This window comes from Labeo rohita, chromosome 1, assembly GCF_022985175.1.
Source record: "Labeo rohita strain BAU-BD-2019 chromosome 1, IGBB_LRoh.1.0, whole genome shotgun sequence".
Taxonomy (NCBI): Eukaryota; Metazoa; Chordata; class Actinopteri; order Cypriniformes; family Cyprinidae; genus Labeo; species Labeo rohita.
Window position 1 is genome coordinate 22,902,064 of NC_066869.1, and position 25,482 is coordinate 22,927,545.

At 36.3% G+C, this 25,482-nt stretch overlaps 3 protein-coding genes and 1 non-coding gene across 9 annotated transcripts; 1 reads left to right on the forward strand and 3 right to left on the reverse strand.

Annotated features, from left to right (window-relative positions):
* Positions 1 to 346: 346 nt before the first annotated feature.
* Positions 347 to 9,900, reverse strand: dok1a (docking protein 1a). 4 transcript variants are annotated; one of them, XM_051112533.1, is made up of 7 exons: positions 8,027 to 9,900; positions 7,578 to 7,679; positions 7,191 to 7,353; positions 4,273 to 4,572; positions 3,993 to 4,065; positions 3,598 to 3,770; positions 350 to 1,686 (listed from the first exon to the last, which is right to left on the reverse strand). In XM_051112533.1, the coding sequence occupies exons 4-7, from the start codon at positions 4,375 to 4,377 to the stop codon at positions 754 to 756; spliced, it is 1,284 nt and encodes a 427-aa protein (XP_050968490.1). In that variant the 5' UTR covers positions 4,378 to 4,572; positions 7,191 to 7,353; positions 7,578 to 7,679; positions 8,027 to 9,900; the 3' UTR covers positions 350 to 753. The 4 variants fall into 4 exon arrangements, with proteins under 4 accessions (XP_050968476.1, XP_050968466.1, XP_050968490.1 ...); XM_051112527.1 differs by having other exon boundaries at positions 7,191 to 7,679; XM_051112519.1 differs by lacking the exons at positions 7,191 to 7,353; positions 7,578 to 7,679; positions 8,027 to 9,900 and adding an exon at positions 5,275 to 7,182 and having other exon boundaries at positions 347 to 1,686.
* Positions 9,901 to 10,037: 137 nt separating this feature from the next.
* paip2b (poly(A) binding protein interacting protein 2B) lies at positions 10,038 to 13,750 on the reverse strand. The gene is made up of 4 exons (XM_051112891.1): positions 13,589 to 13,750; positions 12,316 to 12,473; positions 10,925 to 11,098; positions 10,038 to 10,769 (listed from the first exon to the last, which is right to left on the reverse strand). The coding sequence occupies exons 1-4, from the start codon at positions 13,593 to 13,595 to the stop codon at positions 10,713 to 10,715; spliced, it is 396 nt and encodes a 131-aa protein (XP_050968848.1). The 5' UTR covers positions 13,596 to 13,750; the 3' UTR covers positions 10,038 to 10,712.
* A 402-nt stretch (positions 13,751 to 14,152) lies between these two features.
* si:ch211-89o9.4 (uncharacterized protein LOC566247 homolog) lies at positions 14,153 to 25,205 on the reverse strand. 3 transcript variants are annotated; one of them, XM_051106055.1, is made up of 8 exons: positions 24,912 to 25,204; positions 19,308 to 20,287; positions 17,689 to 18,011; positions 16,399 to 16,536; positions 16,192 to 16,317; positions 16,063 to 16,104; positions 15,846 to 15,980; positions 14,154 to 15,625 (listed from the first exon to the last, which is right to left on the reverse strand). In XM_051106055.1, exons 1-8 carry the CDS (start codon positions 24,968 to 24,970, stop codon positions 15,437 to 15,439), a joined length of 1,992 nt encoding a protein of 663 aa, XP_050962012.1. In that variant the 5' UTR covers positions 24,971 to 25,204; the 3' UTR covers positions 14,154 to 15,436. The 3 variants fall into 3 exon arrangements, with proteins under 3 accessions (XP_050962090.1, XP_050962012.1, XP_050961931.1); XM_051105974.1 differs by having other exon boundaries at positions 14,155 to 15,625; positions 16,399 to 16,539; positions 24,912 to 25,203; XM_051106133.1 differs by lacking the exon at positions 16,063 to 16,104 and having other exon boundaries at positions 14,153 to 15,625; positions 16,399 to 16,539; positions 24,912 to 25,205.
* Positions 14,587 to 14,658, forward strand: trnae-cuc (transfer RNA glutamic acid (anticodon CUC)). Its single transcript has one exon. It is a non-coding gene; the product is annotated as a tRNA-Glu (tRNA).
* Positions 25,206 to 25,482: the final 277 nt, after the last annotated feature.

A 25,482-nucleotide genomic window follows, 5' to 3' on the forward strand; every position in this document is an offset into this window, starting at 1 on the left:
ACCCAAATTGTTTCAGATCTGTTTTTTGACCAGTCTGAGCTTTGCCGAGATTTTAGCTATTGTGAAAGACGCATACATTTCATAAAATGCTTATTTAATTCTGCTGTCGTGCATCAATCATTAATAAATGCAACATATTTGGGCTTGTAAAACAAAATATAAATTAAAGGAGAAGCTCACTTCCATCTAAAAAAAAATCCTCATAATTTACTCACCCCCTTGTTATCTAAGATTTTCATGTCTTTCTTTTTTCAGTCGCAAACAAATGTGTTTTCTGAGGAAAACATTCCAGGATTTTTCTTCAAATAGGTGGACTTTGATGGTGGGCAACAGGTTGAAGGTACAAACTGGAGTTTAAATGTAGCTTTCAATGTAACATTTTATATACTTTTTAACCACAAATGTAGAGCCCTTCAACCCATTGGCCGCCACTGAAGTCCACTATATGAAGAACAATCCTGGAGTGTTTCCATTAAAAACCTTAATTTATTCACGATTGAAGAGAGAAAGACATGAACATCTTGGATCACATGTGGGTGAGCAAATTATCAGGAATTTTTTATTCTGGAAATGAGCTTCTACTTTTTATAATGTGCATCAGTGTTACACAATACAAAATGTATTTACAGTCTTTATTCCACAACGTCTTATAAAAGGATAAAGGATTAATAAATAATGTAATTAGTGGGAGAAAAAATAATACATTTCAAATATTAAATATTAAAAGCTACATATGAGAAGACATTCATGTAATTAAATCATTCCAAGGTCCTCAGAGACAACATCCGACGATTGGCTTAGCTTCTTTTCATGGAGAGGCTGAGGCGTTTTGGGTGGCTTGTTAACTTTGCTGTAGATGGGTTGGTTCTCTTCAGGCATTTTGTGTTGTTGAGAGCTATTGTTTTGAGGTGACTTTACAATCTCTGGTACACTATAAATTGGTTCCTCAGGCTCCTGTTCAGGTTTGTTGCTTATGTTTAGTTTGACATGGTCGTACACCTCAGAGTACACAGGTTCTTGCTGTTTATCATTGTTTGGCGTTGTCTTGACTGGTCGGCATTCCGTCGGGTTAGTAGGGTTGGCATGGACACAGCTGTTAGATTTCGGGCGGATGACATCTGCAGGGTCAGAATACACTGGTTCTGAATCATTCTTATGATGAGACGGGAGAGGATCTGTCTTTATATCTGTATACACAGGTTCAGGTCTGCCTATTAAAATGGCAGGATTTGCATACACAGGCTCAATCATGCCAATACCGTCACCAGGATCTGAGTGTGTGCTTTTTGAGGAGCTAATAGAATCTGCAGGGTTTGCATACACAGCTTCGGGTGAGCTGACAGGACTTGCAGATTTTCTATGTACAGGATTTGAGATGGTGTATATGTTTGGGCCAAGAGCATCTGATGGAGTAGAGTTCAAGGGAGGTTTTGCGTCTGAAGACTGAGGGCTGTTGCCCTCTGTATCAAGTGAAATAAAACTTTCAGGGCGCCTGGGCAGGGGTGAGCGAGGAGAACGAGAACGTGGAGAATGTGGCGAGTGCCTGTCTCCAGTAACAGCAAGGCTCTTCTGCTGGCGAATAGCCGACTCAATAAGGTGAAGAATCTCTTCACTTTGTCTGGTCTCAAAGTTAAAGGTTCCAGGGCCCGATTCACAGCGCCTGCCTGCTTCAATAGAAAAAAGGATCTAGAAAGAAATAGAGAGAAAGTGAAAAATATTTGTAAGCACTAAATAAATAAATAAGTAATTTTAATGGGAAATGGATATAAAATGTAACTGTAACTGTAAGTTACCTTATAATATACACTAAAAAATCCTCTACAATTTATAGTTTTGGAATTATTTTTAAGAAAAGTTTGAGTTGTTTTTGGGTGAAATTTTTCTGGTCACAAAGGCTACATTTATTTGATTAAAAATACAGTTAAAACAGTAATTTTGTATAATATTATTACAATTTAAAACAACCATTTTCTATTAAAATATATATTAAAGTGTAATTTATTCCTGTGATGGCAAAGTTAAATTTTCAGCATTACTCCAAGTCTTCAGTGTCACACGATCCTTTAGAAACCAATCTAATATGCTGGTTTGGTATTTAAAGGAATAGTTCACTTCCAGAACAAAAATTTACAGATAATGTACTCACCCGCTTGTCATCCAAGATGTCTTTCTTCCTTCAGTTGTAAAGAAATTATGTATTTTGAGGAAAACATTACAGGATTTTTCTCCATTTAGTAGACTTCCAAAATGCAGTTTAAATGAGGCTTCAATCGATCCCAAATGTGGTTGTAAACGATCCCAGGCGATATAAAAATTTATATTGTTTTTTTTTTTTTTTTTTAATTCCAATTTATATACTTGTTTCGCTAGATAAGACCGTTCTTCCTCAGCTGGAATAATTTACAACCGCATTTGGGATCGTTTGAAACCGCATTTAAACTGCATTTTGGAAGTTCAAACCCGGGGCACCATAGAAGTCCACTATATGGAGAGCAATCTAGAAATGTTTTCCTGAAAAAACAAAATTTCTTTACAACTGATGAAAGAAAGACATGAACATCTTGGATCACAATGGGATGAGTACATTATCTTTAATTTTTTGTTCTGGAAGTGAACTTCTTTAAGAAACATTTATTTTTATTATCAACATTGAAAACAGTTGTGCTGCTTAATATTTTTGTTGAAACAGCAATACATTTTTTTTTTTTAATTCACTGATGAATATCAAGTTCAAAAGAACATCATTTTTTTTAAATACTGAATTTTTTGTCTTCACAGTCAGTACTTTAGATCAGTTTATTGTTCCTTTACAGAAAAAAAAATCTAACTGACCTCAGGCTTTTGACTGGTAGTCTATAACAACATATTAACATGTAATTAACATATAATATATTTTACTTTATAATATACATCCATAATATACAATACCTTTACAGTAGTATTGTTCAAATTAAGTTTGTTTTGATTATAAAAATATGAGGCACCTCCTATTTTACACTAAAAAAAGAATCACATTTGATTACACTGCTGTTCAAAAGTCTGGGATCAGTAAGATTTGTAATGTTTTTTTTAAAGGTGTTTTTATGCTCATCAAGGCAGAAATTAATACATTTATTCACAAAGATGTGTTAAACTGATAAAAGTGATAGCAAAGACTTACATTGTTAGAAAAGTTTTCTATTTTGAATAAATGCTGTTCTTTTTAATTTTGTACTCAAAGAATCAAAAGAAAAAAGTATTACATGTTTCAAGTATTTGGCAGCACAACTGTTTCCAACACTGATAATGAAAGTAATAAATCAGCATATTAGAATGATTTCTGAAGGATCATGTGACACTGAAGCCTGTAATGATGTTGAAAATTCAGCTTTGCCATCACAGGAATAAATTATATTTTAAAATGTATTAAAATAGAAAACCATTATTTTAAACTATAATAATATTCCACAACATTACTGTTCTTTTTTGTATTTGTGATCAAGTAAATCCAGTCTTGATGAGCATAAGATAATTCTTTTAAAAAATATGAAAACTTTTGAATAGCAGTGTAAATTTCTTCTTATTTCCGTAATGTACATTAAGTATTTTTCTGCTGACCTTATCTCGCCCATAGCGGCGCAGCAGCTTGTACGGCCACTCCATTACAGTCCTCCTGGTCTCCAGATCTTGAAGAACTAGCATGTCCTCGCCAGCTTGTAGCCAGTACTGTCCTTTCAATCCACATCGAACTGAAGCCTCATTCTGCAGTACAACCACTTTAAACTCGCACACTAAAATAAAACAGAAATTGAGATTAGATGATCATAATTAAATTTAAGATATACTTTAGGGGTCAAAGGTTATACCATCTGTTTACTTTTTAAACCAGATCTGCATGAAAGTGGTTCATTGTTGGCTCAGTCCACACTTTACAGAGGAATGACATAGGAAGTGGTGGGATTGGCCTTTCAGGAACATGACAGCATGTTGTTTTGATCTTTGTTTGTACTCACATTGTTCTCTGGACATGTAGATCTGATTGTCCTCCATACGAGGTACCGGCTGTGGCGCACTTTTAGTGTGTTTCTGTGAAATTATGAATGGCATAAATAACAATCAGTGGAGTAAAGGTTACAGTATTTCAAATAATCTGCAAATTATCTGCGTTTTTCATTGTATTAGGATCTTAAACTCAACCACATAACTTTATACATCTTAAATGGTTTGTTTTTTCATATATACACCACTGTTCAAATGTTTGAGGCCCATAAGACCAATCCAAAAAACCCTCACCTGAAAGGCAATGTTACATATTATGTCCACCCATTCTCCACAGCTTTCTTTCTCTGCTGCAAACACAAGCCTCTTGTCCTCCATCTCCACGCAGAAAGCGGCCATGTTTTCCCCTGGACAAGCCTCTGCATGAGGAGGCAGCTTGACGACACTCACACAGTCGGCAAGACGTACAACTTTCCTCTCTGGATGTCGTCTGACCACCACAGTTGACCGCTCATGAACAGCCTCTGATAACTCTAACCGTGCAATGCCATGCCGACTAGCCGGATGAAGGGTCAACCAATATCGCTTCCACTTCTGTTAAGAACAAATAGAATATTACTTAGACATATATTACTTAGAATATTACAAAGACAGTTAGATTTATCAGATTTGATAAGATCTATTCAGTGGAATTTGTGCTTCAGGTAATGAACACACCTCTGGATTGCTAAATATTAGCACTAAAAAGATGTTAAAAGGTACTTCATGTTGGAGGATGTAATTACTCACTCAGCCAATCCCTCATTTACCTCACACGTATTGTGTGCGTGTAAGGCAGGGCCAAAATCTGGCACAACGTGAAATGCACTTTCACGAGGGCGTGTTTTTTTCAATGGAATGTGCTGTCATACAAAAACCAAGACCGGGATATGCACACCAAGTTTCAACTTGTAGAGGCAGTTCTGTTCAATCCATCTCATACCAGAACATGACCTTATAACAGAGTGTTTATGCCAAAACATGGGGGCATGGTGTGCTATTTTAAAAAATTACAAGCAAATACCCATTTAAAATCATATAATTATATATGACTGCCCTACTTTGTTTCTCCAAGATTTCTACAAGCCACAACATCAATACTTAGTGTAACATCATTGTAAACAGTTTCTAAAGTATTTTAGTTCAGCTATAAACACATTTTGTAGTTTTAGATTTGAGGTTAACAAACACAAAAACATCTGTCTGTTCTCAATACCTGAAAATAAATGACAACATACCAATATTGTCTTACCTCACCATGTTTCTGATGTTGTAGATAAACTTCACCTTGTTTCCCGTGAGTGTCCATGCCTACTACTTAACCTCTGACAGCCCAAAAACTGTTTTGACAAATAGTTTATCCTTTCAGAGCACAATGTGTGACCTCCCTTTAACTGTTAATGCATATTACCAAGCCTTTCACATGTGTTAGAGTAAGTGTACACTTAGACTCCACCTCTTAAAAAAAAAATTGGAAAAAAAAAAAAAAAAAAAAAAAAAAAAAAACGGCCACTGTTTGACTTAGAGCAATGAATAGTCACTTGATGTATGTCTGAATTATACATTTGAATAGCTTTAGTATTTCCCCAACATTTATGGCTCAGTTTGGCATAATCAATATATAAATAAACATCAAACAGCTGGATAACCATGGCATACTAAAAATCTGTATTATCTCATGACAAGCTGTATAAATAATGGTTATTCAGCTGTTTGTTGTTCGACTTTAGACTTTATACTCCAACTAGGAATCACTAAAGTTGAGCATTAATTAAATATAACCATACACTAACAGTCAGACGTTTTTTTTTTTTAATAAAGGTTATTCTGCTCACCAGTCCTGCATTTATTTGATCCAATGTACAGCAAAAAACAGTACAATTTTGAAATATTTCTACTATTTTAAATTAATGTTTTTTATTTTTATATATTTTTGAATTTAATTTATTCCTGTGATTTCAAAGCTGAAATGTTTTAGCGTAATTACTCCAGTCCCATGATCTTTCAGAAATCATTTTTACTACTCCAAAAACATTTTTTATTATTATTATTATTATGTTGAAAACAGCTGAGTAGAATTACTTCAGGTTTCTTTGATGAATAGAAAGTTAAGATGAACAGCATTTATCTGAACTAGGAATCTATTATAAATATTACAAATCATATTTTTCGATCAATTTAAAGCATCACTGCTAAATAAAAGTATTGATTTCTGTAATTTCTTTCCTAATACTCCAAGCTTTTGAATGGTATAGTGTATAATGTTACAAAAACTTTTTTATTTCAGATAAATGCTGATCTTTGGATTTTTCTATTCATAAAAAAATCCTGAAAAAATGTACTCAACTGTTTTAAATATTGCTAAATGTTTCTTGAACAGCAAATCACCATATTAGAATGATTTCTGAAGGACCATGTGACCCTGAAGACTTAAGTAATGATGCTAAAAATTTAGCTTTGATCACAGGAATAAATTACATTTTAAAATATATTCAAATAAAAAGCAGTTATTTTAAATAGTAAAAACACTTCACATTATTACTGCTTTTGCTGCATTTTGGATCAAATAAATTCAGGCTTGTTGGGCAGAAGAAAACCATTAAAATCAAACTGTTCAAAAACTTTTGACTGGTAGTGCATTAAGATTAGAATAGGATTTAGTTTTAAATCACTAATAAGAATCATATGCCTATATTTAAACTACATATATCAGAACAGCTGAGGGCTGTAAAACTGCAATAAATTGTTTTTCTGAGGGAATGAACAAAAAAAAAAAAAAAAGTAGTTTTTATTATTTAAGAAGCCTTGTAATTCCTGAGGGGGACTTTTAGCCCCATTGTGCCCCGCTAATTATTAGCAACTTTTCAGTAACTGAATTTATGTGACCATAAGGTTACAACTTAGATATGAACACTTACAGTGACATAATATATTAAAATTTAACATTTGGAAATACTGACCCTCCTTAAGAACATTCAGATCCTTTTGTACAGTCTCCAAACCACGTTTCAGAAGTATTGTACATGCACAGACTGGCACACAGACACAAACTCACGCAGCCTCACAGACAGACGCAGTATTATCCTGTGTTACAGTGAGCAATAGTCTACAAACAGTCATTCACATAATCATTTTTTACACTATTACTTAATGCAGGACTAAGCATATAAAACCTGCTATCATCTTTTGACATCATTCAGTTGTTGGATGTCAGAGTATCCAGATGGTAAGAAACAGACACAGAAATGTGTCCAGACTCTTGGTCATCACTTCATACTTCATATCCTCTGTTCCACAGATTTCCAGTCAAACTTATGATGTATACCTGCAAAAAACCTAGACAAAAACTTCAATGCATGAACACTTAATATGATAAAAGATCTGAATACATCTATGAACAGTGTGGAAAGTATCATAAAAATGGAACTGGAAGTTTTTGAAAAATCATGATAAATGATTTTTGATAACCATTAAGACGTCAGTGTATCCATACATGTATAAAACATCCATGCTTCAACAAAAATCTGGAATGTTAATACGAAATATGAAATCATACAAACCCTTTTTCCAAAAGGTGGAGCAGTTTCGCTATGACAGGTTTCAGTCTTAAATGTCTGATTATGCAATAAGTGGCGTATCTGTCTGCTTCTGGTAATCATGCTCTAAGCAAACACATAAATTGTAAATAGTCATACAATGAAAAATTGCTATCCAGGTGGCTTTGGACTGATGTTTAGGCTGTCTAGTCAATGGAGTAACCATGAAACCACAGACAGTGGGAAAATCCCACATTTCAATGCAATAAACAAGAAACAAGTATAAGTACTTCTGACAATATACTGCATCTGTCAATTAAGGGAACAGTTCACCCTAAAAATCAAAATTTGCTGAAAATAAACTCGGCCTTAGGCCATTCAAGTTTGTTTCATCATCAGAAAAAAACAATCAGGCGTAACATTACGACCATATTTCTAATATTGTGTTGTTTTGCTGCCAAATCAGCGCTTACCTGTCAAGGCATGGACTCCTCTAGACCCCTGAAGGTGTGCTGTGGTATCTGGCACCAAGATATTAGCAGTTGATTCCTCGAGTCCTGTAAATTGCAAAGATCAGCTCCATGGAACAGACTTGTTTGCTCAGAACATTCCACAGATGCTCAATTGGATTGAGATCTAGGGAATTTGGAGGCCAAGTCAACACCTCAATCTCATTGTAGAGCTCCTCAAATCATTCCTGAACCATTTTTGCTTCGTGGCAGGGCACATTATCCTGCTGAAAGAGCCCACAGCCACCATTTCGATGAAAGGTCTGGCGTGCCTTCTTCCCAAAGTGCATCCTGGTGCCATGTGTTTCCCAGGTAAGCGACGCACACGCATCCAGCCATCCACGTGATGTAAAGGAAAATGTGATTTATCAGACCAGGCCAATTTCTCCCGTGGCTCCGTGGTCTAGTTCTAATGCTCACATGTCCACGTGTTCATGCTTTCGGCGGTGGACAGGGGTCAGCTGGTGCACCCTGACTGTTCTGTGTCTATGCAGCCCCATATGCATCATACTGTGATGCACTGTTTATTCTGACACCTTTCCATCATAACCAGCATTAACTTCTTGAGCAATCTGAGCTATAGTACCTCGTCTGTTGGATCGTACCACACGGGCCAGCCTTCGCTCCCCACATGCATCAATGAACCTTGACTGTCCATGACGCTGTCGCCAGTTTCCTTCCCTGGACCACTTTTGATAAATACTGACCACTGCAGACCAAGAACACCCCACAAGAGCTCTGTCAGGTAGCCACAGTTTGTCCCTTGTCAAACTCACTCAAATCCTTACGCTCACCCATTTTCCTGCTTCCAACACTTTGAGGACACAATGTTCTCTTGCTACCTATTATATCCCACCCACTAACACGTGCCGTGATGAAGAGAAAATCAGTGTTAATCACGTCACCTCTCACCGGTCAAAATGTTATGCCTGATCGGTGTAGATTTGGAGAAATGTAGCATTACATCACTTGCTCACCAAGGGATCCTCTGCAGTGAATGGGTGCCGTCAGGAGAGTCCAAACAGCTGATAAAAACATCAGAATAATCCACAAGACTCCAGGTGGGCGTTTCATAAAACAAGCTTACCAAATAAGCCAGGCTAATTTCAGTTCATCTGACTTATTTTGAGCCAAATCAACTGACAATAAATCAGACTAACTAAAATAAACCTGGCTTATTTGGCAACTTTCTTTATGAAACACTCCCCAGCTTATCAATTATTGTATCTTGAGTTGAAAAGCTGCATGTTTGTTATAAACAAACCCATCAAGGTGACTTCAAACTATTGTTTACGGCTAAAAGTCCTCTATTCGTAATATTGCTTTCACCAATTAAAAAGTAATTTTGTCTGAATCAGGAGAGAAATATGCACAGATCAGGCACCATTTACAAACAAAAACAAACAAAAACCGTTCTAAACAAATATGTTGGCTGATTTTGATGTTAGAGGACAATAGGGATGGACTTTCTCACTGGAAAAAAGTTGTTTTGGGCTCACATTTTGGCCAGATGTGACATTTTAGAGTTAAAATGCCTTAAAAACATGCAGGTTTCCATTTCATGTCGATTATAGTGATGCTTTTATCAGCCATTTGGAATGTAATTCAGATGAAGAAACATCTTGAATGGCCTGACGATGTGTACATTCAAGCAAATTTTCATTTTTGGGTCAACTATTAATTTAAGAACAATGAAATGACATTCAGATGTCATAAACATTTATATATTTGGAAAAGAAATCATTTTGTAACAGCTGAACTATGGTATTTTTTAAGCATTTTACATTACTAAAATAATGTAGCTCACCATTTGACATTTAATTCTCTGCAGGCCTACCCAAAACTCCAATGACCAGCCCAGTTTATGTGAAGTGCTGCCAAATCTCACTGGTCTAGTAGTTAGTCTCCCCTGATACCAGCCAAAAGATGAGGCTTGAACACACAAACACAAAAAGACATCACGGGACAGAACATGTCCAAGAGGGAACCTGCTTGTTTTATTAGATTTTTTTTCCATTTTTGTTAATGCATGTTGCACACTGTGACAGAACTTCAACGGAAGGAAAAAAGAAACCGGAAAAAAAAAAAAAGTTTCTGTGAAAATCCCTCAAAAGTTGTCAGCTGCCACCAGTTCTGTCCATCATAGAATGGTCCACCCATCAACGGTCCTTATACTGTCAGGTTTCCTTTGTCCCCAGCCCTTTCCCCTCCCACTCTTATGACACACACCTCCCCGCCAAACTTTCTTTTGGAGAAAATAAAAGAGAAGACAGGAAGAAAAAAAAAAAAAAAAAAAAAAAAAAAAAAAAAGAAAATGGCAATGACACGGGGGCAAACTGCTAGTCACTATCACAATAGTGGAAATCACATAACTGTTCCTCTGAGATTAATACAAAGATCTTCCAGGAGAACTAGTCACAATCTGCAGCGGTCCAATAGGAACATTACACTGAGTAACCCGCCCACGTTATACATGGAGACAGACGGAAATAAAAAGCTTATAGAAGAGCATCCAGCACCCCCCCACCCACAAGCCCCACCCCATCAAGCCCCACACAACCCCAGGAAGATTGAAGTATGTGTGAGGGTGACCCCTGGCCACCAGCGGTCACATAAAGTCTCTATAAAGGAGCCCCTGACTGGAGGGTCTCTAGTATTTCACTCCTGGAACAAACTCCTTGGCCTCTGGGTTCAAGCTGCTTTTGCGCTGCAAAAGAAAGATGAAGCACATATCAGAACGTTAAAACGTCACCACAGTTTATTTCAGATCTACAAAGTGGTTTCCTTTCAGGAAGGATGTGAGATTTGTTTAGTTTAAATACCCATAAATCAAGCATCAAATCATTATGTCCTAACACTTACTGCGATGTCTTCGGCGTTTCCGTCACTGACCGACAGCCCGCTAAACTGCTGTTGGATCTGCCCTACTCCAGGAGGAAGGTCTCTGGCAGGAATGAACCAATCCTGATCCTCCTCCTCCAACATCTCCTGGAAACAGCGCTCAAGAAACTCCTGCTCCAACAGTTCCTCCTCCACCTGCAGTTAAACCCGACAGTCAGCGGCTACTGTATGAATTCATAACTGTTGTAATTCAGCTGCCACTTTGTTTGAAAAATAAAAATATAAAATGTCTATGAACTGTGAGGTGCCACTTTTCAAGAGTCATTACGGTAACTCTTCTGACTTGCTGAACAGTTAAGAGATGGAGAGATAAACTGCAAATGGTGGAAAAAACAAATTAAACTGCAAATGTGAAAACAAATCAGACTATGTAACTTGAGATGTGATGTAATATCAGTCGCAGCAGTCTGACTGTCTGTCTCGCTCAAACATGATAGCTCTCAGTCTCAATCTCATCAGATTATTTTGAGTTTATATACAGAAATAAACAGTGGTTTGCATTACAACAAAACGCTAACAAAGGAAGCAAATCATAAATGCTATGCTTTCTCAGACATATACAAATAATCTGTATTGATCATTAAAAAAATAAATATGGACAAAAAAGCTAATGTTTTCCATAAAACTTGTGCATTACCACTGCTCTTACTTTGACTATTATAAAAACTACCTTTCAGGGCCTTGAATGTGTCAGTTGCACTGCTGCATACGCAGGGTCAGAAAGCTCTCAGATTTCATCAAAAATATCTTAATTTGTGTTCCAAAGATGAACAAAGGTCTTACAAGATTGGAACGACATGAGGGTAAGTAATTAATGACAGAATTTTCATTTTTGGGTGAACTATCCCTTTAACAGTGAATGATTTTACCCACACATAACCACCATCCACCTCACTTGCATGGAAATGCAACCTCTGACATCCAGCCTAAGCACCTGTTTACAAACTCAGGTTGATTTTTGCATTCAATTTGTCTGTAAACTGGCATATGGGCTGAACTAAAATGAAGTTTACTCTTTTAACAGAAGGTGGTGTTTATAGAAAAGCTAAAATGCCCTGGTTACCCCAGTTAATATCAACACAGCATGCTGTAAAAATAGCATTTATATGTTTTTTTTTTTTTTTTAACAGCTAATCAGATTTTTGTACCATCTATGAAGTTTACCGAGTGCATAGACAAAAGAGCAGGTTTTGGATTTTTTTTTCTTTGCTATTCAGTCAGTTCTTAGCATGTGACCAAAAGCGTGAATCTTATTGGTTAACCAACTTAATTCACAGAAAAGAAATTAGAACACCTCTCCATAAAAAAAAATCTGTAAATGACAATGACCTTTTCAGCAGGTTCACACTGACCTGTCTATTGTACTCTTCCTCGTTCTCCATCCACATGTACTCTGCGAAGGGGTTGGCATCCCCCTCCTTGTGTCCGTTCACAACATTTTCATCCTTCCCTGATCCGCTGCCTCCTCCTGGTGTCTTCGCTACCTCTGGACTGTTAATATCAGCAGGTTCTGGGGGTGTAATAAAATGCTATATTAATACTAATACAGCTCGCATTCTCAGTACATAGTCAACAAACACACACATACAAAACTAATACCAATGAACATGAAGACTTTTGGGACATTAAATACAATTAGTTTAGATTATATGCATCAGTAAACCTTCACTCATTAATGTACAAGTGTGAAATTAATTACTCGAAACATTTAAAAAACGCAAATTTAATTTTAAGTCAGTGTTATTACAGCAACAATGATCCGTCCCTCTGTTTAAGACTGTCTCGCACAAAACTTGGTAGCAAATTAGACGCTCAATATTACAAAGCAAAGGGATAATAATGTTTATTAAGCTCTTTTAGTACCTACGGCACGACACTGAGTAACGTACATGTTTTAAAGAACATTATATAACTATCTGTTACTAACTATCAGTGTGTTGCATAAATGAGACAAAGAGGAGGTCAGTCGACACCATCTTTCTCCACATGGATTTGATTCATTGTAACATGAGGCCTGGCTAAAGCTCCAGAGAAAACTATCTACAATATAAACCATTTTAAAAAAGTCTCTAACTAAAACAGCTTCCTTTTTGCTGGAAGATATGTCCTGCCTTCGAATAAAACACTTGCTCTAACTTTACGTTTGTAAGCGATTATCGCGAAGCTATGCGTGCTAACTCGAGCCACAACAACAACAGCAGCAGTCTTTCCACGTGAAAAAATGTTGCCTGCCCTTGGCAGAGTAGCGTTTAAATGTTATTTGAATGTCACTGAAGCACAAACTGAAGCTAGTTGTTTTAAATAGTTAAGTTTTAGAGGATTTCGTTAAGTAAATGAGGGAGCATGGTGGATGCGTGAGTTAGCCACACGACTGCATCACATACATCTCACTAGGCCTCTGTGTACATTGCGCTTTACACAAACTCTCTCAAGTAAGACTACAACGGCTTAATTTGCCTTATACTGCACGATAAACGTGTCGATTTACTTCTATGTTGTTACTCTACGCACTCAGCGACGGCTACCATTTTACAAAACAAAGAGTGAGAGCTGCACACTACACTTACAAAGTCAAAAGATTAAACATGGTTCCTTTAAGAGGTCGGAGCTGTTAGGAGAACTTACCCGGCATTGTAACGCTTCTGTCCCTCTAATCTATCACCAAATAAGTCGACTAAAAGAGGTAATTTTCCTGTTTGCAACGACACCGTTACCTGGCTAGATTTCAACCCTACGTCAGAGTGCTCATGTGGGCCTTTCAAACAAACATGTCGCTGGCGCCTCCTAAAGGTCATCGTCGGTATTTCAAAAGCTCGGTACACCACGGATGATTGCAAAATGGCTAAGACGCTGTCGCATGCTTTTAAAGTAAATTTAAACAATGAATGAGCCTTTTCGCGCAGTTTGGGACAGCTAGAATCATTCGAATTCAGTCAGGTATATTTCTAAAGAGTCATTAATAAAATAAAAATAATAACAAATAGATATTCGTAAATTGGTCAATTTCTTTCTTTTCTTTTTTCCCCTTTTTTTTTAACACGTTAGTACATTATTAACATATGTTTTTGTTTTTTGTTTTGTTTTTGGAAGGCTTCACACATTCTTGAGGGATCTATCTACCTGCATGCAAATTCAGTCGAAAAATACTTGGTTTTAAGCCAAAAGATATCTCTTTGCCTGTACTTGAAGGTGGCTTGGAACATAACAGCTTCCAAAACACAAGCACTGACAAAAACCAAATGTAAGAACATGGTTGTTTTATTTGGACAGATGCGCTGCAAGTCGCTTAGTTTGGATAATGCATCATGTGGTGTAACCTCTTATAAAATAGTGTGATTAACCCAGATCTGATATAACCCACTCAAATGTTTGATATACAACAACCTAGGTGATTAAAAAACAAATTAGTACAAAGACACTCAGCATTTTAGGTAGAGAACAATGACCCAGATGTTATAAACAAACGTAACTCCCTACTGAATACTACATAGCAGGCCGTAGGTCTACTATATATTGACAGAAACAGCAAAATGGCACGTGACGGGTTGCATGTTTACATCAGCGAGGGTGATGACATTTTAGTGAGTTGACTACTACCATATTTATCAGAAGTTCCGCACCGCTCCCTGGTGGTCTAGTGGTTAGGATTCGGCGCTCTCACCGCCGCGGCCCGGGTTCGATTCCCGGTCAGGGAACGACTTCTTTTGACGATACATTGCTTGTGTTGGTCTTACATATGGCAGAAGAAATAAAATTGTAGACGTTTGGAACAACTAGAGCGTGAGTAAATTATGATTTTTTTTAATACAATTGTGTGAACTGTCCCTGAACTGAAGTGCATTGTGGGGTGAAAATCTGGCCCTGGCACAACTCTCAAATCTTATGTGCATATGTACAGAGACATTTTTAAACTTGTTGCATAATATCAATCAACATCAAAATTTCTGAATATGGTGCACTTTTTAGAATTTATGTGGCCCCTGGTTACTAATGCTGTTATTGTATGGGGAAAAGCATAAATTATAATTTCTTGGAAAAATATGAAATAAAAATGTGATTAGATTTGAAAATGTGAAGGTGAGTAAATGGTTATTTTTTAAACTGTGACTTTGTCACTGGAGTGATCTTGACTTTTTTTTAACAGTATCTGACAATTAAAATCAAACAACCATGTTATATAATGCATAATTTTGAACTAATCTATTGAGAAAATATATATATATTTTACATTTTTGATCTATGCATTCCAAATGACCTTAGCTGAGTTTTATTACTGGATTTTTAAGTCTAAATAAATATTCCATGATATTTCCAGGACTTCCGTTACCATGGGTATAGAGGTGACTGTAGTTAATATGTCTTAGATTAAAATTTTTAATTGTTAACTTCTGCTTTTTAAAAAATGTATAACATTATAAAAGGAAAAAGACAAACAATTCTTCTTATGACCTTCTTATGACAAAACTGAGAATATTAGGCTGAATTGACCTTGCATGTATTTTTCTGTATATTACATCCTCTGATAAAAACGAGATGATGGTTGTGATAAACACAAGGAATTTTTTGAGACCACTCATATACAGATAAAGCAACAGAAGCAGATTCCATCTCTAAAACCATCTGGATGCTGCTGTTGTTCCCAAGGCGCTGTTCAACATCCACCTATATGAAGACAAACAAACAAAATATATATCAACAATTCACTTATATTTTAGATTCGAATAGTCAAATAGGTAAAAGCTGAGAAAACACAAACCATTGAAATAAAGTCAAATGTTTTAATGTTTTCACATACTTTTTAAACAACCAAATGCATTTCAAATTTTCTTACTTTACATATGCTATTAAAATGTGTTTACTGTTCTGCAGCAGCATAGCTTACTTTGTTTCCATGAAGTAACAGAGCTCTGAAAACTTGTCCAAAAGGCTTTAGCAGCCGTAGCACTCCTGTAGCAGCACTGGGCTGATTGGGAACATTATATACAACCAGCAAATGGTCCGAAGGCGTCAGCAGGCCCTAGAAGACAGTGGGACCTGTTGTTAGGAGGTATGAAGAATCTGAATCTCTATAAAAAATCTCCAGACCAAGTGATACTTGCATTTGACAATGATGGTCCCACAAAAGCATGAAACACTGATACCTGAAGTATATTAACAAAATAAGTATATTTGCAAGAAAATATTAATTATAAAATAGTTTCCATGCATGCATCAGTGTGTTAACTCACAGGTGAACTAAAGTCAACAGTTTGGGACACCAGCTCCAAACTTTGCTGTCTCATGTGAACTGGGATCGCAGAGTAAACCTTTACCATCTCCTGGGCTGAGAATTCAGTTGGAAACATCAGTAAAGCCTGGAAAACACACACAAACACAAGCTGATATAGAGAAATACCAAACGAGTGTAAGATATACATTCTACAATAACAACATACCTTGTTCCATTCTAGACAGGTTGCTGTGTCAACCTCAGCTGCCATTAAAACCTCAACACAGTGACCAAATGGAGATGCCATTTTGATGAGTTCACTCTCAGAGTAATCAATACTGATTCCAGACACACGAATCACACCCTTCTATTTGAAAACAAGGGAACATGAGGAACAAAGTGAACTGCTTTGATAAAAAAAACAATTCGTCTATTAAAGATCTCAGTGATGTTTCTCTCTGAAAAAGCAATTCTCACGCCACCAGAGGTCGCTGTTTCACATTAATGTTCTTTTGTTATCATGGGACTGGAGGTGCGAACCATTCGAGATGCCTAGTTATTTTCATTCTGCAATGTTGAGACTAAACTGATACTTTAATGGCTTAATGGTGGTATTTCAAATATTATGGTGGTAGTGATCACACTAGAGAATAAAAACCTTTAGGCACCTTATTCTTCAACGAGACTTAGCCGCGAGAATAACAACGTGCAGTTAATGGTAAAGCTGTTTGCACTACAAATCAGTGTGTGTTCATAACTAAATACATTAAAATAACACGGCAAGACATATCAATTTGCAACATGAAGCAGCAAAACGAGCAGTTTTGCACAGCTACACACAGAAAAAAGGGGGTCAGAATTGGGTAAATTGGCTTGTTGTTGGAGCACTACACTTAAAAAGACATCTTTGTACCTTTTTACCCCTAATAGGTACATGTTAGTACCTTAAAGTAGTAATACATACCCTTAAGGTACTAATATGTACCTATTAGGGGTTAAAAATGTATAAAGAATGTCCTTTTACAAAAATTAACCATGGCTTCACTACATATAAGACCACAAAAAAAAAAAAAAAAAACATGGTTACTGTAGTAAAACTGTGGTAACTACAAATTAACCATGGTCTTGCTACACTAACCATAGTTTAACCATCATATTTGTAGTAAAACTTTGGTTATACAAATAGTAATCAATGCACCAAAACCATGTTTACTACACTTACTAGTAAAACCACTGGTAATTTTCATAAGGGCTTTTAATAATACTGCTCTTGCGACAAGCCGTTATACCCCAAAAGGTACAATTCTGACCCCTTATTTTTCTGTAATGTAAAATAGCTGGACACGGATGAGACTTGAAGTTACACCCATAAAATTTACAAATGGTCATGCTTGCTTTTATGGTTAAAATAATGTGGATAAAACACCTTCAGTAAGAGTTTTGATTATTTGAAGGCATGTTATAACCATATGACATCAATAACCATTAGTATTCTAGTACACCTCCCAGAACTTACAGTTTGTGCTGATGTTTTTGCAGTCGTCTTAGGTACTGGCATCTGATTGTTGATGGACTCAGTGGTTACTTCTGATTTTGTAGATTTGATTGGAAATGAAAACCGATGATGACCGTTTGTCATGGCATTATAAGTGGTGGATCTGTGCGAAGAGGACAAGGGGCTTTGTGTAGTATAATTTCTCATTTTATTACAGTCTACAGAGGCAAAGCTGTGCCTAATGCTGCATTTTGAGTGAGGTGGAAAATCTGAACCAGGCCTCCACCTGGTGACTTTAGCAGGCCCATGTTGCAGCCTCTTCAGGATGGAATCTGATCTTCTTCCTGGAAGGAAGAGAAACAAGGCTTTAGTCTTTACCATGAAACTGATTATAATTTCTAATGTTATAGCTGTATATTTTGCATCCAAAACAATTATTATTATTTTTTAAATTAAATAAACATTTTTAATTAGGGTGACAGAATTAAAAGAGAAGTCCACTTCCAGAACAAAAATTTACAGGTAATTTACTCACCCCCTTGTCATCCAAGATGTTCGTCTTTCTTTCTTTAGTCAATAAGAAATTATGTTTCTCGAGGAAAACATTCCCAAATTTTTCTCCATATAGTGGACTTCAATGGTGCTCCCAAGTTTGAACTTCCAAAATGCAGTTTAAATGCAGCTTCAACTGGCTCTAAACGATCCCAGCCAAGGAAGAAGGGTCTTATCTAGCGAAACGATCGGTCATTTTTAAAACTAATTGGCAATTTATTTAATTTTTAACCTCAAATGCTCGTCTTGTCTCGTCTCTGCGATGCGCATGCGTAGTCTGTGTAATCCAGGTCAGTTTGTTAGGGTATTTCTAAAAACTCCCGTCTTGTTTCGTTTTTTCAATGTCAAAATCGTCCTACATTGCTTACAATACATTTGTAAAGGGCGTTTGATCTTCTTTGCATCTTCACTTCGTAAACACTGGGTCGGTACTTCTGCAGCGACGTATGACAATTTTGAAGTTGGGAAAGAAAACGAGGTAGGTTTTTTAAATACCCTGTATTGACTGTATTGAACTGGAAAAAAATAGAGTTCATGCAGACTTACATAAAATGAGCGTTTGAGGTTAAAAAGTATATAAATTGTCAATTTGTTTAGAAAATTATCATTTTGCTAGCTAAAACTCTTCTTTCTTCAGCTGGGATTATTTAGAGCCATTTGAAGGCGCATTTAAACTGCATTTTGGAAGTTCAAACTTGGGGGCACCATTGAAGTCCACTATATAGAGAAGAATTCGGGAATGTTTTCCTCAAGAAACATTATCTCTTATTCACTGAAGAAGGAAAGACATGAACATCTTGGATGACAAGGGGGTGAGTAAATTATCTGTAAATTTTTGCTCTGGAAGTGAAGTTCTCCTTTAGACCTGAAGGAATAAATTCGATCTGACGAACTAGGATATGGTAGTTGTGTTGCTGTCAAAGCAGGGTCAGAAAGCTTTCGGATTTCATCAAAAGCATCTTAATTTGTGTTGCGAAGATGAGTGTCTTAATTGGTTTGGAACAGCTGAGGGTGAGTAATTAACATTAACAATTATAATTTTAAGCTGGATTGTTATTGATGATCAGTTTTATGTAATAATAACTCACCTGACGAATGTCTTATTCTTTTCAGTGTTCTAGACTGGGTTGAGAAGTGCTCATAAATGACTTCAGATGTGCGGCATCTTCCAGGGCTGAGGGATCTGTGGGAATGGGATTCTTGCCAATCACCATTTATAATCCTCTGATTCCTCTGTTCCCCGTTAGCGTATGATGACTCTCTGGATGATTCCACTTGATCAGATGAGTTCCATTGAGCATGACCATATTTAATGTCCTTTGTTCCTTTGCGCTGTTGAATGTCTTGTATAATGAAGGGAAGTTTCTCTGTTGTCAACTCATTGTCTGGACAGTGACTGAGTACTTCTAGATCCTCAAGAGAAAGGCCGAGGCTGGATAAAGCTTTGATCAGATTTTCTGTAGGAAAATGTAGCATTGTTTGTTGCTTTGGCTCGGCTTCTTCAATCTGTGGTCTGTCAGGAGGCGTCATTGATTTGGCTGTCATCGACCGGTACTGAGAACACTCCACATGTGGTTTTAAGGAAAAATGCTTGCCAAGATGGTTGGATCTAACAAGAGCTTCCTCAGATGTTGGCAGTGGCAATGCTGTGTTATTCATAAAGGGACCTAGTGCTTTCTCCTGAATTGTTTCTTTTGTTAAAAGGGCACCACTTTCCTTATTGGCAGTGACTGAATTAATTTCGGTGACTGTTGTTGAGGGGTGACTAACCATGTGAGATATGGAATCCATGTTTTTTAAACATGGGCGCTGGTACATGCTCAAAAATGGGGATCTTTGAATGCCAACAGGCTGTAGGAGATTTAAAGCAACAAGAGGGTTTCCATAACCACTTTTATTTATAGCTACAACATTACTAATCAAGTTCAAAACCAGCTGAGCTTCAATTTGGGCTAGTCTCAGCAGGAAAGCTTGTGCTGTTCCAAATAGTGGTGGGACACTGGTGAAAACACTGCTCATCTGAGACAAACACACTGGCCTGGTGTTGATTTGAGCCATATGTGGAAGCCTATGGGGGGAAAGATACAAGAACATGAATGTCTGAATCTTTAAAACTCACACATTCAGCAAATGAATCACATTTTCACAATTTTGAGTCGCTAAAATGACAATTTTTTCAAAAGTTTTTCAAAAACATATTAAACTAGCACAAACACTAGATTTCTAAGAATTTGGCACATATGACTCCACCGTCTGCTCATTATTCAAACGATAATAGTGAAAAGCATTTGTTGGTAAGCTTTTCCTTTCACCTACACCATCAATCCTGACTGAGACTCAACATTTAGCGCCCAAGTAAGCTTAAAATATAAACTGTGAAATAGTTCTCTGGTGTTGAACATATGCATAAACAAATTCTTTAAAGCTTAATGAAGGGCCAGCTAGTCTCAAATGAGTAAGAGGACAACTTCCTAAAGGCTTTCACTCAGACATGCGCTCACTTCATTACATATAATTAATAACACACCAGCGGGGTGTTTTTCAAACACTGTGACAGCACGTCCTTGTAACATGAGCAAGGGGTGAAAGACATTTGTCTAGTGTAAAGTTCCACACAGCTGCCATAGTTCCACAGCCACAACCACATAGTCCCCTGCAATGTGTGCTCTCTCCTGGACAGACTAATGTGTCATCCATTAAAGAATTATATTTTTAAGAAGTGCTGACAAAAACCATTATTCAAAAACCTGTACGAGAGAGTGTACACATTTGGTAAATGTTAACAGTTCAAACAATGAATGTATAATGTGCAAAGCAAGCTATTCAAAAATAGAGTGTTTTCATGACGCGTCATCAATCGGCCATATTGGCGGCACTGAACGTAAACAATGCTACTAGACCGAACAAAACTGGAATATTTAGCTGATTATTGCTGCTGAAAATGATCAATTATTGTCATGTTTTGGGTTGTACTAATCGGTCGGACCGGGAAAAACATTTGGAGTGCTATAGGCTGCCAAAAGATAAAACAAATCAAGGAGAAGAGTGCAAAAAAACTGTCTGAGGAACAAAGGGCGTTTGTAATTGGCCAAACTGAACCAGGATTTTCAGGGCAAGAATCTTGACAACATTTGTGTTTGTTCTTATCATTTCCGGTCAGGTAGGTGAAATATTAATATCTTAATTAATTCTGCTCGCATGCATCTTTACCATCTATTAACTTTAGTTTATCAATATATTGCACCCTTTCCTGCTTACGAAGTCCTTCTTTATGTGATTTAGCAGCGTTCACATGTTTTTCCCATGGTTTAGACAGCATAAATTAGCAGAACAACATATTTAGTACCTTAACTGTGCAATCAGTGCTGTTGTTTACATCCGAGTATCACCAATAAGGCTGCACCTCCGGGTAACTGACCAAATTGTGACGTAAGTACAAACCTTCTATAAGTTTAAAAAAAAACAACAAAAAAAACCCCCTCATATTTAACTCTATTCATAATACTGTTTAAGGTAAATTAATATTTATAGTAAATCTAACTCTATTTGCTGTGAAAAACATTTATATTTTTACATTAACAACGTAATCAATATTCTATTTATTAAAGCTAATTATGAATTTCATCGTTTCATAAATGTTTTTAACCATTTTACATTTATTCCTAAAAAATAAGGCAGAAACAATTTAAACAATATATTTTATTTGTGAACTTACTTTCAGCTATTCTTTTTTAATAGTTAACTCAGTAAAAGCTCAGTAAATTTTTACTTTAAATTTAAATTTACTTTAAATTTCACCAAGATTGTTACTCACTAAAAAGATCATGCTTTCAAACCACTTTAATTCTTATTTTGACATAACAAAGTGGTTATATCTAAGTGTGTGATTTGTTTACTCACTGTTTTAAATTAGTCTTCCCATTAACCATCTCATTTAAGTCCAACTTACACAGATAACACATGTACATCTGCAAAATGTCTGTTAAAGATCACTTGATCTGGAAAGCATCTGCTGCGTACAAACATCTGACAGATGTCTGTAAAATGTCAGTTTTACATACATTCTAAATCATAACCATATTAAAGACGTCAAATAGACATATTGCAGATGAGAAAACACTCTAAAAAAACATCTTGCAGATGTAAATGCAGATGTCAAATAGACGTCTCCGTGATGTACGTGTACTATTAGGGTATGAAACACTCTTAAGTTCAACTAAATGCACTTAAGATAAATTGAATACATTTTTATTTAAATGCAAATAACATGCAATTAAGTTCAAACTTAAGTATATTCTTTTAAAGTATATTACTTCTGTAATACGTATTTTTTTTTAAAGTATCTTAAAGTGTCTTTTTACAAGGGTATTACCAATGCCAGAAAGCTACAAAACTGAGCTGACCGCTTCATTCTAAGGTAGTTAGTACATGCCAAAGCACATTTTGTCAGCTTGTCACATTTGACTTCCTGATGAAATATTGGCTACTTTAGATGATCTGTTTGTCCTTGTTACTGCTGCTAAGTCTAAGCAGACTCTGTGGTATCAAATGAACAGTGTGTCTGAGCTGGAAAGGTAACAAAGATATGCTAGCAGACATTTGGGAAGTTCTTAGATGGCTTAAAATGAAGACCAATATAATTGAATACAAATAAAAGATTCCACTGGCTCCCACTGTAGATATTAGAGAGCAACTCTTGACAGTATCATTTCATTTAATCGAAGAGCGGTATGTTCCTAAGGGTGATCTCTGAACCCCAACTGGCCTGTAACTAAAATATCAAGTGTAATGAGAATCATCAACCGCCAGCTTGCTTTCCTAAAGAAATCATCTGAGCCTTCTCACTTTATCTCTCTCACTCATCGGTCACACATCTATTTAAGAAATCTTATTTATAGACATGATCATCTGATGCAGGATCACTCGCAGAAGTATGTTCAGATTCAGACATTCAGCAGATTCACACATTCATACTGCTACATATGGACTAACAGTGAGGGAAGTGGTGTAAATCTAATAATCGTAATAGCTGTTTTTTTTTTAAAGACTATGCGATATGTCGCTCAGCAGATGGTGCTAACTTAATAAGATAATCTGATTTACAACTCCTGGACAGATATTCATCATGCTGTCTTCATTCCTGGAAGGTGGGAACATTGGAACAGTCCATGCTGGTCAGTCAAGGGCAACCCATTACATAAAACTAAACATATACGTGATGATAAAACAACTTAGCGCAATATCTCCTCTCTATCGTACTAGGATATGAGGTTTTAGCACATTCTGGAACGAGACCAGAAGTATCTATGTAGTTAACTCATAGATATGTTAATGACCCAGCACCTCGAAAAGGCCACACATACTGAATTACAGAAGCCTCGCCTGAAAAATTTAGCTCTCTGTTACAGCTAAATGTGGAGGTGGGGGGAATCCTGTCGCTGTGGTACATGACGTCCTCATTGGTATTACCCAGATCAATATCACCTCTGTTGTCTCTGCTTATACATTGGAACTGAATTATGCCCTAACAAATATAATAAAGGAAGATCTGGCCTTTTATTACAAAATCTATAAGTTTAACCTGAGTTGGCGTAACTCAGGAAAAAGAAAGTGAATATCAAATTCTCCTTTACGTATTTATTAAACATAAAGTATTTGGTAAAATTAGAAGTAGTTTGTTGTAACTGGAGATTAACCTAAAGACTATCACTCCGTAGTCAGCCTGTGGGCAACAAGAGATGGACATGCATGTGACTTTGACTTGAGAACAAATTCAAGACCTTGACACACATGTCATGTTAAAGTTCACAATGGATGTTAAAAATGGTATGCAACAGGTGACAAGTTCTCTGGGCACTAAAACAGTCCACAGTCATAAATTTCTATGCTTGTGATTAGTGGATCATGGTTTTTTTTATATATACTTGTTAGATTTTTTTTTCTTCAAAACTTCTCAGGACTGATGCAGAAGCATAACAGCTGTTTTCAGCTGAAATCAGAAAGTAATAAATAAAGCCAAGCTCTATTATAATACCTGATAATTTTTCATTTAGGTAAATATACAGTATCTGTCTGTCACTGTTCAAACTAGCAATAGATTTGTACCTTGAACTACAAAATATAATGTAGCATTATGAGATAGTTTAAAAGACAAAGTCACATTGTAATAAATAATTACAATAACATTTGAAATTCTGAAAAAAAAAATCATAAGAGAAACAGTTACTCCATGCAATACAAAGTCTGAATTATTAGAAGTTCAGTTGCAGGTATGAGATAATAGTCACAGTGTGAGATAAAATCATACTGTCACATTAGTAACACAAAGTCTCATTAATAAGAAATGAAGGGAGACAAAGTTATTGATTAATGCATCCCATAGAGAGTAGTGTTGCTCTTAAGCTTCATAGTAGAGTGATGACACCTGCAAACCAGCTTGGCTTTGCATCAGCTGTCAACAATAAAAATAAATGCCTTTCCGTTAAGAAAACAGTTAAAAGCCACTTTATAAAACCACTGAAAGCTTTATAACAAGGTGTGAAAAAATACAATTTAATTGAGTTAGTGTTTAAATGCATAGCAGTATATTAACAGATAATATTAATTTCAAAATAATTAGCGATTCTTTATGTTTTCAACGCGATCCATGCTTAAAGATTCTTAAAGGCTCTTCCTACAAAATCGTTACTTACATGTTGGCTTTAGTAAGGGTTGAGCTGGAGGTTCTTTTTCTTTGGAGTGAATTCCTCATTGTTTGTCACTTCAGACGTCGCAGTCACTTCCTCCTGACTGTCACTAGAGATGAACACCATAAACTACAATTTGAAAACAGTACATTCAGATTACAACAGATTATTCACTCCCAGTGCAAAATGTGTTTTGTCTCCCTCTGTAAATCTTATCCCACTCCTCACTCCAGTCAGACTCACACTGTAACACATTCTTTCTTCTCACATGTTTTCATCCCCCAGACTCACACACATGCTTGCCCTCCCAACACCACCCCCTATCATTTTCCTCAAGGCTTTCCCCTCTGCTTTCGGACATGCGGCCATATGCTCTCTCTTACACACTTCACAATATTAACAACATTAAGTAAACACTAAAATAACTAGGAAATGATTAGCGCTGTATTTTTAGAGGTCAAGCAACAACAACAACAACAACAACAAAAAACGGTTTAGCATGAATGACTTGAAGGTTTCATAGATTGCTTGGTATCAGACTCTGTCTCACCCATGTTTCTTATACAAGGACGTTTAA